This window comes from Protobothrops mucrosquamatus, unplaced genomic scaffold, assembly GCF_001527695.2.
Source record: "Protobothrops mucrosquamatus isolate PMUCROS unplaced genomic scaffold, P.Mucros_1.0 scaffold7, whole genome shotgun sequence".
NCBI classification, from domain to species: domain Eukaryota; kingdom Metazoa; phylum Chordata; class Lepidosauria; order Squamata; family Viperidae; genus Protobothrops; species Protobothrops mucrosquamatus.
The window spans coordinates 3,308,907-3,324,405 of record NW_015386394.1 but is presented as its reverse complement, the minus strand read 5'-3'; the positions used below and the strand labels follow the sequence as shown (position 1 = coordinate 3,324,405).

At 37.6% G+C, this 15,499-nt stretch overlaps 1 protein-coding gene across 1 annotated transcript in view; it reads left to right on the top strand.

The window, feature by feature from the left end:
* Window positions 1-381: 381 nt before the first annotated feature.
* The window catches only part of IRF3 (interferon regulatory factor 3), a 17,233-nt gene continuing 2,115 nt past the window's right edge, over window positions 382-15,499 (top strand). Inside the window, exons 1-10 of the mRNA XM_015810197.1 lie at window positions 382-535; window positions 716-793; window positions 1,386-1,582; window positions 3,932-4,109; window positions 4,221-4,312; window positions 4,886-4,931; window positions 6,626-6,688; window positions 8,127-8,252; window positions 8,950-9,324; window positions 13,061-13,179. Of these exons, the coding sequence (XP_015665683.1) occupies window positions 1,418-1,582; window positions 3,932-4,109; window positions 4,221-4,312; window positions 4,886-4,931; window positions 6,626-6,688; window positions 8,127-8,252; window positions 8,950-9,324; window positions 13,061-13,179 (1,164 nt within the window). The 5' untranslated portion in view covers window positions 382-535; window positions 716-793; window positions 1,386-1,417. The remainder of the gene's footprint in view (window positions 536-715; window positions 794-1,385; window positions 1,583-3,931; window positions 4,110-4,220; window positions 4,313-4,885; window positions 4,932-6,625; window positions 6,689-8,126; window positions 8,253-8,949; window positions 9,325-13,060; window positions 13,180-15,499) is intronic.

Here is a 15,499-nt window from a genome sequence, read left to right as displayed (position 1 = left end):
GATTTCAGAGAAGGCAAGCATATGGTCCAGGCTCCTCCAGGACTCTCATTTCAGCAAGATGGTACTTTCCCCCCGGCTATTGGTTGATAGATTCCTTTGGGAAGAAAATTAGCAGCGTTAGGCACCCTTTTTCACAATTGGAGGTTATTCTAGAAGCCCACACCCTCCTCTAAAATTCCTCAGCAATTTCTCACAGCTTTCCCCAAACTGGCACCGGGAAATGACGTTTATCCAGTTCTCCGTCGACTCCAATCGGCATGATTTCCTAAGATTCTTACCATCACAGATTTCTCGCTGTCGAAATATTGCTTTCCTAAAAGAAAAAAAAAACATCAAAACTGCCTCCCTGATGGGTGGTTTCTTCAGAAGTACGGAGGAAAAAAAATCCTCTCTGATTCAACTAGACTAGAAGGCGTGCCCAGTTGAAGATTTCTGAATCAAGAAATCGAAAGTAAATATGTGACGGTGGAGAGGGAGCCTTGTAACCTGTTTTTTTTAATCGCTCGATTGAAGTAGAGATCCCGTAGAGAAAGAGGTAGGTACTCTGATTGGGGAGGGGGGCTCGGAGTTCGGGAAGACGCTCAAGCTATCTTTACAGCGATGATAAAAGTGCCGAAGTCTCCCGCAACTACGCTCCGCCTTCCGGATCTGAAATCAAAATACGCGAGGCCCACCAAATAACAGTTCCTCTTTGCGGTATTTCCAAAATTTACAGAATAAACCCGAACTTTATTGCGAAGTAAATCCTACTCTGCACACTTCCAGACGGGAAGCGGCTGAAGGTTGCCAAAAGGTTTGTGCAACTATTCCATCTTTTTTTATTTAGAGAGAGTGGAGCTATGGATGAGACAGTTGATTGTTCAGATGTCCAAAATATGTTGTGCATGAGAAAAGATTATTGCAGGAGGATCAGCGTCTTGTTTAAAAATAGGGGAGCAGCCTAAATTCGCTGCTGCTTAGAGCTTTTATCAAGCAATTATCCTCCATGTGTTTGGACTTTGTCCCTGGTGACAAGGAAATTTTAGAAGGTTCAGTTATCTGCACAGCTGCAGATTGGGGAAGTAGTTGTGGATGGCAAGGGGGTTGCAAACAATAGAAGAGAATTGTATCTCAGGGTTGAACTGTGGGGTCCTTGATGTTCTCTGAATTTGGTGGGGGGGGGGTTGCAGCCATTTCATTACCATAATAGGTAACATCATCAGTGCACATCTGTACACAGCCCTGATGATGTTATATAGTTGGTAATGAAATATCTGTATGAAAACCACCAACCTCAGAGGCCTACCAAGGACCTTAGGATAAGAAAAGGTTCTCTCCATGCATGAAAAGCATTTCTTCCACACTTCCCCAGTGCACTGTGTTAATGTTCTGTTCTTTCCCCACAGATTTAAACTGACACCATATCTGTATATCCCCAATGGGAACTCAGAAACCTCTCATTGTGCCCTGGCTGATAGAGCAGTTGGATAGCCAGCGATATCCAGGTGTGTCTTGGCTCAACTCAGAAAAAACACTTTTCCGAGTGCCATGGAAGCATGCCTCACGGCAAAACAATAACCCAATGGATTTTCAGATCTTTGAGGTAAGCTAGCAGGGTTTTCTTCCCCTGTTGGATGTGTGTCACATCCTATGTGAAAGAGATGATTAATTGTTCTTGTCAGAAAAATTCTCTACATCTTTAACAAGATTCCCATCTGTCACTTCTTGTCCTCATTCTGGTGCTTTGGAGAATAAGTCAACCCCTTCTTTGTGACATCTCCTCAAAGTATTGGGAGATAGTTATCATTTCCCTCCTAATCCTTTTCTTCCATAGGCTAGACATACTTAACTCTTTCAGTTGTTCATCAATTGATTTCTCCCGAGTCTTTATCATCCTTGTTGCTATTCTCTGCACACTTCTCAGAGTATCAACATGTTTTTTTGTATCATGGTGACCATAACTAGATGCAGTATTCCATATGTGACCCACTATTGCTGGATAAAACAGTACTGTCACTTCTCTTGATCTTGATGCTATTACTTTATGGATGCAACCTAGGACTGCATTGACTTTTTGGGCACCTGTAAGCACATTGTTGGCTCATAAGGTGAGTTGGGCTCAGGAAAAGTGACTGACTCAAGGTCACCCAGCTGACTTTCATGGCTAAGGCAAAATTTGAACTCATGGTCTCTTGCTTTCTAGCCTGGTGCCTTAACCACTAGACCAAACTGTCTTTCTTCAATTGTTGATGGCAAGTCCATTTTTTTCTGATGGTTCTCTGAATTATTCAGCCTCTATATTATGAGCTTGTGGTGGTGGTGGGCTTTGAGTCGGTCTGGACTCCTACTGGTTACATGGACAGATATGTCAGTTCTATAAGGTTGACCAGATCAGGAATCCCAGGTCTGAGAGAAAATGACTGGCCCAAACTCACCCAGCTACTTCCATGCTTAAGGATGGAGCAGTACTCAGGTTTTCCTGGTCCTAGTCCTTTAATCAGTAGATGAAATTGATACGTCTTTGGGGCCCCTTGGTAGTTGTTGCTGTATCCCTAAAGTATTCTTTCCAATATGGGACTCCCATAATTCCTTAATCAAAATGGGCAAGATCAGAAGTAGTTTAGTACCTATGATACCATGCTTAGAGGGCATCAAGGAGAAAATGTTGCATTGTGACAGAGGTGCACATCTGAGCCACCCAGTGCCTTTTATTGTGATAGAAAGGAGAAATAATTCAAACTATGACTGGAGAGAAATAAAATCAATTAAATTTAAGTTTCATTATGCTTTTGTCTTGTTTACAAGAGATGCTCTTGGCTTCCAAAAGGTTAAGTGTTCATTTGCTAGAGCAGTTTTTCTCAAGTCACAGGAATATACTGGCTGAGGAATTCTGGGAGTTTAAAACTACACATCTGTATAGGCATGCAATGCAAGCACAATAGGAGCAGAACTTCTATCACTATGCTATGCTTGTCATCGTACAAATTTTGAGATCCCCAAGGGCAAATAAGTGACTGTGTCATCATGAGTAATAATAGCAATAGCACTTAGACTTATATACTACTTCACAGTGCTTCACAGCCCTCTCTACGCGGTTTACAGAGTCAGCATACAACAATCTGAGTCCTCATTTTACTGACCCCAGAAGAATGGAAGGCTTGAGCCGGTCAGACTTGAACTCCTGGCAGTTGGCACAGTCAGCCTGCAATACTGCATTCTAATCACTGCGCCACCATGATATAATCAGCACTTTCTGCACATTGGTGTCATGGCTCATTGATACCATAGTGGCTTCTACTAGTCACCTGTCTCCCTTTGCCAGCCCCACTTAAACCTGAACAAGAAATCAATTTCACAGGAAGGCTAAAACTACTTTTATTGAAACTGGCTATAACAGAATCTTACAAGTCTGATTATGTTGTACTTCCTTCTTATTTATGGTTCAGTGAATTAGGGAAGTGTTTGTCTGAGCTGCTTCCTAATATTATCTGCTTCTTGTGGACTTGATCTTATCTCCATCAAGGCCTTTTCCCTTATTCTCTACACTTCTAGATATCTGTCTAGGCATTTGATTACTGAGCCATATATTTTAGCCACTTTCAGAGGACAATCCCTGAAAATGGCTAAAATAGAAAATAGTGGTTTTTTTCATCAAAAACTACAAAGATTATTATGGTCTGTTAAAAATTAAGAAACTCGTTGCTGCATAAACTTTCCTAGATCATATGACTTGGTTTCCCCAGCACGCTAAGCCATAAACCATGCCTTATAAACTGTAATGGCTGGGTTCACAAAATGAACCAAGTCAAGACAGAAACCAAGCAGATTTTGGTGTATTGGATGAATTCAGTCATATGCTAGTTTGATGGGGAGCATGGAGGAAGAGAAGCCAAGCATGGCAATTGCAGAATATACTGTGCTGGTTTTACCTACCTAATGCCTTTCTGCCTAGGATTGGGCCATTGTTAGACACCTTTACAACCCAGAATCGGATCCTCGAACCCCTTCAGATTGGAAGAGGAACTTCCGCTCTGCTCTGAACCGAAAAGATGGTATTGAGATGGTGGAGAATAATAGTACTGACTCTGAAGATCCTCACAAAGTCTATAAAATCAACCTTAATATTGCCAGTAAGGAATTAACTTCAGAAAGCTTGGCAGCTACCGAGGACAGTATAATTTAAAGAAGGGAGAATTGTGGATCAGAATGAAAGAATATTTGTTTGTTATTTTCTTATATAGAGTTAAATAATCCAATTGAAGAGATCAATGATGCCCCATTGATTCCAGCTGAAAGTAGAAGGTCACGGGGATCAAGTTCATCATTTAGTCAGGTCAGTTCTTCTCTATCCCACCCGATAGTCAGATTCCCTTCTTTTGCTGGAGCTTTCCAAACACTCAGTATAGCATGTTGTCCCCTGGCAGAATGAAGTTGTAGTATCTTCTTATATCTTTAAAGATTTAACTCAGCACCACTTTCTCCCTTGTTTTCAAAAGCTTTTCAAAAGCCTTTCTTTGTGTTTTGTGTGCTTAACACTAGGTGGCAGTGCTTATTGATATATGCTACATTTTGTAGCTTACATGCTGGAATGGTCAAATGAAAATGAAAAAAAGAACTTGGGAGTTGGATATCACTCTGAATGGAGAAGGGAGGGCAAGAGACCACCAGATCAGGTGTGTCCAATTCATGGCTCATGGGCGGCATGTGATCCTGGAGAGCCAGTAATGCAGCCTCATAAGATTATAAACTTTTCACATTATTATGTGCATTTGTATGTATTAACTACATTATATATTTTATAAACAGCCCGTGGCAATTCCTCTTCATTCAGTGTAGATCAGGCAAGCCAATAGGTCGAACATGCCAAGACTAGATGCTTTTTCTGATCTTTCATCCTGTTCTATAGGGTGAAACACAGGAGAGTTCCGTGGATCGTTCCAATTCTGATAATGGTGAGTAATAGGAATCAAAAGGATCATATTAAATATTTATTTTCATGATGGTCAACACAATAAGTGCAAATATCATTTGTAAAGATTGCAGAATACAACCTTTAATAAAACAAAAATGAAATCTTCTGAGATTCTCCTTCATTGATTTCAATACAATCCAAAAAAGTTAATACAGTTTTTTTTAAAAATTATAAAAGCCAAGTGGAACATGTAGAGACCTGACAACATTTTGAAATGCTTGTAAAATAAATATAGAACATCTGTTGAGGCATATATATAAAATAGACACTGAAATGTAATTGAGAAACAGAATAAGTTAAACATTGTACCTCTATGTTTAAAAGCATGCAGAATCTAAATTAAAAGGCAAAAATGGGAACATCAATGGAAGACAAATTTACTTAGAAAATTAGTACAAGATTTTTTATTGGTATTTTACTCCTAAGTTGATAGCTAAAATAAATAACATTAAGGTTAAAAAAAGTTAAAAATTTAATAATCAGGTTGGAGAATTCTTTCATATTTGAAAGTAGTGTCATAAAGCCCAGCAATTTTGGCAGATTATTCACCCAAAAAATGAAACAAATTTTAAATACTAACTTTTCTTTCTCACCAGTATATATAACCTTTGCATTCCTAGAAAAAATACTGGATTGGCTTTAGTATATTTTATATTTTCCACTGGAACTTAGTGGAAATGACTCAGTTCCTTCTTTGGTGGACAGACAAACCACCAAAGAAGGAACTGAGTCATTTCCAGACAAACCAAAGGTTTTTAAGTGTATGCATTAATGTCAAAATAACTTCATATTTAATGCATGACATTAAATTAACATGACATGAATTATAATTTTGCAAATAGATTTCTGCTATATTGTATCCAGCATTTGGGATTCTATTAACATAAGATTTCAAAGCTCTACAATATAAAATAAACTTCAGACTGCTTCAGATTAGCCCTTGACTTACAATAATTTGTTTAGTAACCATTCAAAGTTTCAGAAAAATGACTTAGGACCATTTTTCACACTTATGACTATTGCAGCATCCCCAGGGTCACCTGATTAAAATTTGGGCATTTGGCAACTGGCTCATATTTATGACGGGTTGCAGTGTCCCTGGGTCACGTGATCACCTTTTGTGACCTTCTGACCAGCAAAGCCAATGGGGAAACCAGATTCACTTGACAACGTTGCTATTAACTTAACAACTATGACGAGACAGGTTGTAAAATCATTATTTTGACTAATAATCCTTATATTGGCTGTTTTTCTTAATTTCTGACTTGATTTTAATTATAATGTTAAAGTAATGTAAAATAATCTTTATACAGTATACTGTACCAATGAAATGTTAGTAGAATAACAAATATTCTTTTTTCCTTAGCATGTTGTAAATTCTTATTTAATGTTTAAAATTTGTACAGCTCAATTTTTTGTTTTTCTCCATTTTTAGTCTTGTTCTTGAATGTCTTTAAAATAAAATGTTAGCGATCAAAAGATTGGCGACATTTTGAGGAATAAATGGTCAAAAGGGGGGAGATGAAGTTATTTTATATTTTGAAAAAGTCCAAATTGTTCCTTGTTTCAGTATTAAGTTTTTGTTATGTCTCTTTGTCTTCTACAATACTTCACTCTTGGCCCTCGGAGAAGACTATCTAATGTGGTATCAAACTCTATCTCCGTCCAAATTAGATCCGGTTAGTTCTATATCACCAATGGCTCTATTGGAACAAACTGATGGAACTAATGAATTTGGTAAGCTTTCTTAATCTAGGGAAAATTCTTGGTTGTCTTGTGGTCAAAGGAGTTCCATTCACACAGAGCAGCAACCTAAAGCCAAATGAACCATACTGTTTCATAGACAATAAACTCATTCTTGAGCTTTGAAAACTATATTTATGCTTTAATGCTGTGTGAACCAAGACCTTATCATCTAAACATCATGTGCCAATCTAGATATTGTAGAAAGAAAATAATAATATGGAATAGAAAGAATTCCTCTTTTAAGAGGAATAATGATTGGATGCATAAGTCTTCACTTTCACATAATATAAAGAGTTCTTGTTTTCTAAATTACTGAGAAACATGAATGACATTTGGAAGAAGGACAAGAACAAGTTTAAGAATTGAAATGTTCTGAAAGAGCATTGTTGGAAGATGAAGATCTAGTACACTGTAGTACAGATAGACCTCGACTTACAACAGTTCATTTAGTGACTGAAATATGTGATTTATGACCATTTTCACACTTACGACCGTTGTAGAATACCCATGGTCACTGATCAGAATTTGGACGCTTAGCCACTGACTCATATTTATGATTGTCCCAGGGTCATGTGGTCACCTTTTGTGACCTTCTGACAAACTAAGTCAATGGGGAAGCCAGATTCACTTAATAACTATGTTACTAATTTAACAAGTGCTGTGGTTCACTTAACAACTGTAGCAAGAAAGGTTGAAAAATGGGGAAAATTCAGTTAACAAATGTCTCACTTAGCAACAGAAATTTTGGGCTCAATTGTGGTTGTAAGTCGAGGGCTACCTATACAATGATGCAGAGAAATACTATTTAAAAACTTAATAGCAATTGTCCAACTTGCTTTCTGCCTTTTGGCTAAACTACAGTGGGGTTTTTTTCCTTCTAAAAATGTTCAGAAGAATGAGATTGATCTATTAGAAAAAGTAGAGTTCTCAGCTTTATTTTAATTGAATATTTTAAAAATGTTTTCTTTTAAATCTAAGCCTTTATAATGGAATGGAATATAATCTTTTCTAAGTAAGTTCCATTCCAGATACCAAATTCTGCCCATGATGGAGAACAAAAACTTTCAAGCTTCAATTCCACTAGATCAAAATCTGCTTGCTCTCTCAAGATTTGAATCCTACACCCATTAAATCAGAAGGATCCTGATTTAATTTAATCCTGATCCAAAATATATTAAAAAGTGTAACCTGTCATGAACTGCAGTTCACTTCATGAAATGCTTAGAATGGACAAACTGATACAGAATTTATATTAAGACAAGACCTTAGATAATGGGGAAGTTGGGGAGATAACCTGCCCAAATAATGATGTGGAAATAGTTGTTCTTCCATTTCCATATATCCACATTTTAGTTCCTTGAATGAATGTAGTTATAAACCCACCAGTTTTAGTTTCTTAATATATATATTTTTTGTTCCATATGTAAAGTTCCATATTCAGGAATAGCGCCAGAAAATATAATTTCCTGTGGAAGCCCACCTTCATCCAATTTAGAATTGTATCCACCCATTGCCATGATCTCACCATTGGAACAACTGATAACAACTCCATTTGGTAAGTTTCTGAATCTAGAGGAAATAAGAAGTCCTCCTGCAGGATAGTAGTGAAAAACTTGGTAAGAGAATAATAATAATAATAATAATAATAATTTAATTTGTACCCCGCCCTTCTCCTCATAGGACTCAGGGCGGCTAACAGCCTCATAAAAACCACAATACAATAATACAATAATATCTATATTAAAAACCGAATTAATAGGAAATATTTAAGAAGGCCAATCATTAAAATTACCCTTAAAATTGCCCTTAAAAAACCCCGCTANGGGATCACCCGGATCTCTGGGGGTAGTTCGTTCCAGAGGGTGGGGGCTCCCACCGAGAAGGCCCTCCCCCTGGGGGTCGCCAGCCGGCACTGTCTGGCTGACGGCACCCTGAGGAGACCCACTCTGTGGGAGCGTACTGGCCGATGGGAGGTAACCTGCGGCAGAAGGCGGTCTCGGAGATATCCAGGTCCGATGCCATCTTGGCATCTTAAGAAACTGGAAAATCTATGGCCCTATAGATGTGGCTGAACTAACCAATCAGCATAGCCAGTACTGAAGAGTGCTGGAAGTTGTAATTCAGAGTCACAGATTCCTTGGCATTAATGTACTGTATTAGTAGTAGTTTACAGTAGTAGAAGTTTTGTGTGTGTGTGAACTAATTAAAAAGTACTGTCTCTACTCTGAGAATTTGGATTTCCTTCTTTTTAGAGACAGATTTTGAGGTTCGGACTTTTTATCGGGGTCGTCAGGTCTTACACAAATTGATCAGTAAAGTGAATTCACAAGGCCTGTGCTTTGTGCCTCCTGGTGTCCCTGGCAATTATCCTGATTTGGAAGATGTCTCATTGCCTGACCCCACCACTTTGAGCGATAAACTGCAAGCAGATTACACTCTTCGCCTTCTCAAAGGAGTGGCTCCAGGTGTGCTTCTCCGTATCATGGGAAACCAACTGTGTGGCATGCGCAAAGGTGTTTGCCATGTCTATTGGAGCCAATCTGAAATTCCGGGAGATGGGATACTGCATGGAAATCTACTGAAGGAACAGTTTGCTCCCATCTTCAATCTGCAGGTTTTCATATCAGGTATGCTGGCGGTTTTTAACCCAACTCCTAAGAACGCTTGTTCAGATGTATGTTAATTCTACTCTAAAATAACCACTAAACAAGGCTTCATTGAGCTTTTGCTACTAAAAGAGAGCCTGGTATGCACCCATTAATGTATATAATATATAATATAATATATGCAGCTTGTCCTGGAGTGGTTTGTGTAGTTTTTAAGAGTAAATCCAGACTTGATGGCATATAATCCATGTTGCTCAGATAGCAGTCCAAGATTGAGATTGCAGTGGTATGACAGGTTTAGAACAGGTCACTTCTGCTGTCCTCCTGCAACCAAACAGGGAAATCAGCTTAGAAGAAAAACATTCTGCCTAAATAATAGGTTACAAGGAAGCGTCTTCTCTATTCAAAAAACCATGGATCAAATGAACATTTGGTCACTTTGATTCTTGTCCAATAAAAAAGAGGAAAGTGCATAATGAAAAAAACTTGGTTTTGGGAATGAAGAAGAGCATTCTTGACTCTTAGGATCCTCTTTGAAGACTCAATATTGATGCTTATAGAGTCAAGCTATGAGTTTCATTCAGTATTCATGCAGTATTTGTTTTTTTGGTGTTTTTCATCTTTTTTTAACTTGAGTTGCCAGAAATTTAGTCAGGCAGCCTTCTGCAAGTATTTGGTATAGATGCCACCCCTGAGCTGTATATAGTTGTTAGAAGGCTTCCAAATCTACTTCAGGTTTCCCTCCCTCTCTTAAAAATTACACGTTTTCCAGTGCAATCCATCCCAAACTTTCATAAGACTGAATTTAAAATCACGACAGATAATCCTTGACTTAAAATCATTCATTTAGTGACCATTCAAAGTTACAATGGCACTGAAAAAAGTGACTTACCAATCTTTGCACTTTCAACAATGCATCTGCACAGTCATGTAATCAGAATTCAGGTGCTTGGCAACTGGAATGAATTTACAACAGTTGCAGTGTCCTGGGGTCATCTGAACTGTCATTTGTGACCTTCCCAGTTGGCTTCCAGCAAGCAAAGTCAATGGGGGGGAGCTTAATGACCATTTAACAACTGCAATCATTTGCTTAACAGCCATGGCAAAAGAGGTCATAAAATTGGGTGCAATTCACTTAATAACAATCTTACTTAATAACAGATATTCTGTTCTCTGTTTTGGTCATAAGTCGAGGACTACCTTTACTGGATCCCTTTAAGCAAAGGTAAGGATAGAAAAGCACGTGCAATTGATTGGCCATATATTTCCTTATCTTTTCCTAAACTTTCAGGCCCCAATTATCATTATCTGCTTCTTTTGAAAGCAGAAAGTCCCTAATTTCATTTGTAGCTGAGATTCCATCCAGATGTTGGGATAATAGCTTCCATCTGTCTTAAGTATTAGGTATGCTATGAGATATTGTTGAAATGAAAGGTCCACAGTTTCCCCATCCCTGTCCTAATAAAACAACAAAGCCTTTATGAATGTTGGATTGGAAACCACTGCTTTTGTTATTAATAGTTTCTATATATAGAAGTCTTTTGCAGCCAAGAATCCCATTCTTTTAGCAAAAATGTGCCAGGTGCAGAATTCAAGGGCTGAGTTCATACAACATTTCAAAACATTAAGCCCAGGTTAACAAAACACAATGTAAACTGTAATGCTCTAAGAATAAAAACCTCATGTTGATTCATCCCATATCTACAATCTACAAACTGTAGACCCTATAATGTAATTATACTTTCTGTACATTCATGTCTGATTCTTGGCGATTCTATAGATCAGCATTCTCCACATTTTTCAGTTTTGTATAGCTTTCAGTTATTTTATTCTCTGGCAGGTGCTGGTTTTGATAGGGTCTTGGCTACTGTGTTTTGGTGGCCTTGTTTTCTTTTACCACTGACAACTCTAAGCATAACAGCCCTTTTCTGGTTAATTTGATTGCATGATACTATATGGCCAAAATATGGAATTTTGTGATTTTCCAATGAGATGTCTGGTTTTATACATTCCAGTACCTTCTTGTTTGTCACCTTTGCTGTCCAAGGAATGTGCAGGAACTTTTTCTAACACAACTCAAATAATTTTTTCTTTTGTCTAGTTGTTTTCATGGTCCAATTTTTTTAAGTAGACTAATCTGCATTCGGTTATCAAGCTGATGTTCTTGCTTTTCCATACTTGACACACACTCACCATTGTTGTGTGACCCAGTGTGATTTGATGCTTTATTTTTGAGCTGTATTCCCTGCTTTGATTGATCTGCAATCCTATGAAAGTGAATTCTTGTACATATTCAATCTCTTTACCATCCATTGTTATTTTGAAATTTCCATTCCTCACAGTGGTCATAAGCTTGGTCTTTTTGATGTTCAGGAAGAGTCTTGCTTTTATCTTTAATCTTTTGATCAAATGTTTCAGGCTTTCTTTGATTCCTGATAGTTGTGCCATCAACATATTGAAGATTATTGATGTTCCTCCAATCTTTATTCAAATTTTAGATTCTTCAACTTTCAGCTTCTTCATGATCACTTTAGTATACAGGTTGAATAAGAAATCCAAAAGAATACAATCTTGTTGCGTTCCATTCTCTACCTTAAAACAATCAGGATTTCCATACAGTGGCTTTCTGAATTGGGAACAGTGACTGCACCAACTTGGCCAGATGTGTTGTCATTCTCAGGTCTTTTAGGGCTCTCCACAGCTTGCTGTGATCAATACAATTGAAGACTTTCTTATAGTAATAAAGCAGATATAGATGATCTTTTGATATCTTAAGATTTTTCCATGATCCACTGTAGATTTGCAGTATGGTCACAAGTGTTACAACTCTTTTTGAAACCAGCTTAAACATCTGAAATTTTTTTTTGATGGAGCTAAATGTTGTACATTTTAATGAAGTTAATGTGTTATGTGAGAATGGGTTTTCTCATTTTCTCCCTCTTTCTATGCACAGAGATATGCAACCAGGCTATATTTGTGCATAACATTTCAACTATGATTTGCATAATGGAAAGCCATTATGGATTTTTATGATTGGTTAGGGGACATACTCAGGCTATCTACATCTGACTTACAATGTGTCCCTGTTCTTGCCATGCTTTTTCTAAATCTATGGCCCATAGATAGTTCAACTATCTATGGGAAGCCATAGGTTTTCATTAAGTTAAAACTTGCAAAATGGCCACTATAGGTGGTATACTTATGGTATATTATAGGTGGTACTTATGACTATAATGGAGCCCAAAATTTCTGTTGTGAAGCAAGGCAGTTTGGCTCCATTTTACAACCTATTTTGCCCCAGTTGTTAGATGAATCACTTATTGATAACTGAATCGTGCAATCATTAAGCGAATCTGACTTCCCCTATTGACTTTGCATGTTAAAAACCGGCTGGTAAGATTACAAATGGAATCACACAACCCCAGGACAATGCATAAATACATGCCAGTTACTAGGCGCCCTCATTTTGATAATGTGATCAAAATGGCCTTATGTATCAAAAATGACCATAAGCTGTTACTTCAAATGGTCACTAAACGAATGGTTGTAAGTTGAGGACTAGCTGTGTATTGATTCTAAATTTTGGGGATTTCACTGCTCCCTTTTTGTTAAACTTGAGGCATCCTTGGTAGTAGAGGCATGACTTTCTCACCGTGTGCATTCACTAATTGGAGAGTGGATATTATATTTTCCTGTGGTGAAGTAACCAAATACAAGGGGGGAAAAAACCCACCCTCTCTTCTCTTTCTTCCCTCAGAATTGATCGGGTACATTGAAGGGTACAACGGTTGTCCTAATTACACTTGGTGGTTATGCTTTGGGGAAGAGTGGCCTGATTCCAATTGTGACTGGAAAAAAAAACTCATCATGGTACAAGTAAGTTCTTGTCCGAAATTTTGTTAAATGTATATATGTACATTTTCCCCAGTATGCTTTTCTTATTCTTCTTGTCTTGCAAGGAAATATTTTTTTATGTACAGCTGTAAAATAAATTGGACGCATAAACCCAAGATGATGTAGCATAAACCACATTTTCTATAACTTAATTAAAAAGTAAGAGACTTCAATTTTAAGAGCTATGAAATGTTCTGCGCTGGGAATTGCATTTAGCATGTCCACCTTGGCAAAACAACTAATACACTTTTTAGTTGAAATGTAAGTATTAATGATTTTAGATATGATGGTTTTAATTATTGTGATTGTTGTTTGCTGGTTTAAGCACTTGATAAATAGAAAGGACACAGACTGAATAAATAAAACACATGCAACTGAAATTTATTTGGAGGCATGCTTTTCAATAAGCAAAAATACCACTTCAGGATTTTTGTGGTTTGTTTGTTTGTTTGCCAAAATCAGTTCCACGGTGAAAATGAGGTTTGTCTTTTCTATCTATCTGTGATTCAGTTCAGATACAGATTGAGGAAGAATTAACTATTTCTGTACTTACCGTAACCAAGTTGATCTTTTTCTCCCAAGTGCAGAAGAATACATAGTTTAGCCTTGAACTGGGGTTGCACTTGATCAAAAGGGCACATGGTCATCTCTTTAGAATTATAAGTTACTCATCATCTGAGTGGGAAGGAAGAACGTTTTCTGTATTTGGCTATTTACTGCTTGCTATCAATTGATTCAGTGATCTGATTCACACATTGTAATTATATATCAGTGTTGATTCTTGGCAGCCACACAGATGTTCACATGTTTCATAAACTGAGTTATAATTTCTTTACCCATAACCTAAGAAATGCAGAATGGCTTGATTTATACAACACAGCAAACATTAGTATGTAGTGTATATAAACCCCCAAACTCCTTTTCTATTCTGCCCTTAATATTCATAATAGATTTGTTAGGATGGAAGGATGGAAGAAGCAAGTGTAACTTTTTCTCAGCTTTGAGCAAAACTATGAAAGGGAAAGGATTCTCTTTGTAGGGATAAATTAAAGCGAGTCTCAGAAAAGATTGTTGTTTTCCAAGTGTTTCCAAAACAGTCCTGTTCTTTTGGCTGCTAATGAAGAAGCCTTTCTTTACATCTCTCCTCCCTCTCATGTTATTCATTCCTACATTCTGATTGGGGCTTTTTTCTCCTTGTTTGTTAATCCTTTCCATCTTTCTAAGGAAATCCAAAAGTAAACAAAGTTTACAACAATTGTTGCAGTGCAGTGATTTAAGCTGGGAAGTAAAAAGGATGGTGACCCAGTGGCCTTCTGAATGTTGACAATATCTCACATCCTTGAACAATAGCTGTGTTGGTTGGGATCAAAGCAAGTTGGAAAACAGAATCTAGCAAGCTAAAAATCCCCCATTCCTTAAGCCACCAACAGAAGTCATAGAAGCTAGACTTGCTTTTAGAGTAGCTAGATTCAGACATATTAAACTAGAATATATTTCTAATTTGTGGCTTCATTTGCCATCCAAATCCAACAATTCTAACCTATAGTTTACTGGCTACCATAGGATATATACCTTGTTAATATGCCAGGGGTTTTATATTTAATACAGTAATTTTTCCTGCCACATTCAAATTTAGAATCCAATTTTTTACATTCACAGAAAACAATGTAATGTTTCTGAAACAATGCCTTTGGGGAATCTCTGAAGGGCTTACCCAAAGGTTGGAGGACCACATATGGTATTACTAAGTTAGAATATTGTATGCAGGGGTTTTTTTTTGTCATAGAATGCCCAGAACAGAGTTCCGGCACCTTTTTTGGATATAGTAATATAATAATGATAAAGTTGGAAGGGACCTTGGAGGTCATCTAGTCCAATCCCCTGCTCAGGCAGGAAACCCTATACCATTTCGGACAAATGGCTGTCCAGTCTCTTCTTAAAAACTTCCAGTGTTGGAGCATTCACCACTTCTGGAGGCATGTTGTTCCACTGGTTAATTGTTCTAACTGTCAAGAAGTTTCTCCTTACTGTAGTTCTAGGTTGCTTCTCTCCTTGATTAGTTTCCATCCGTTGCTTCTTGTCCTGCCTTCAGGCGCTTTGGAGAATAGCTTGACTCCCTCTTCTTTGTGGCAGCCCCTGAGATATTGGAACACTGCTATCATGTCTCCCCTCGTCCTTCTCTTTGTTAAACTAAACGTACCCAATTCCAGCAACTGTTCCTTATATGTTTTAGCTTCCAGTCCCCTGATCATCTTTGTTGTTCTTCTCTGTACTCTTTCTAGAGGCTCAGCATCTTTTTTAT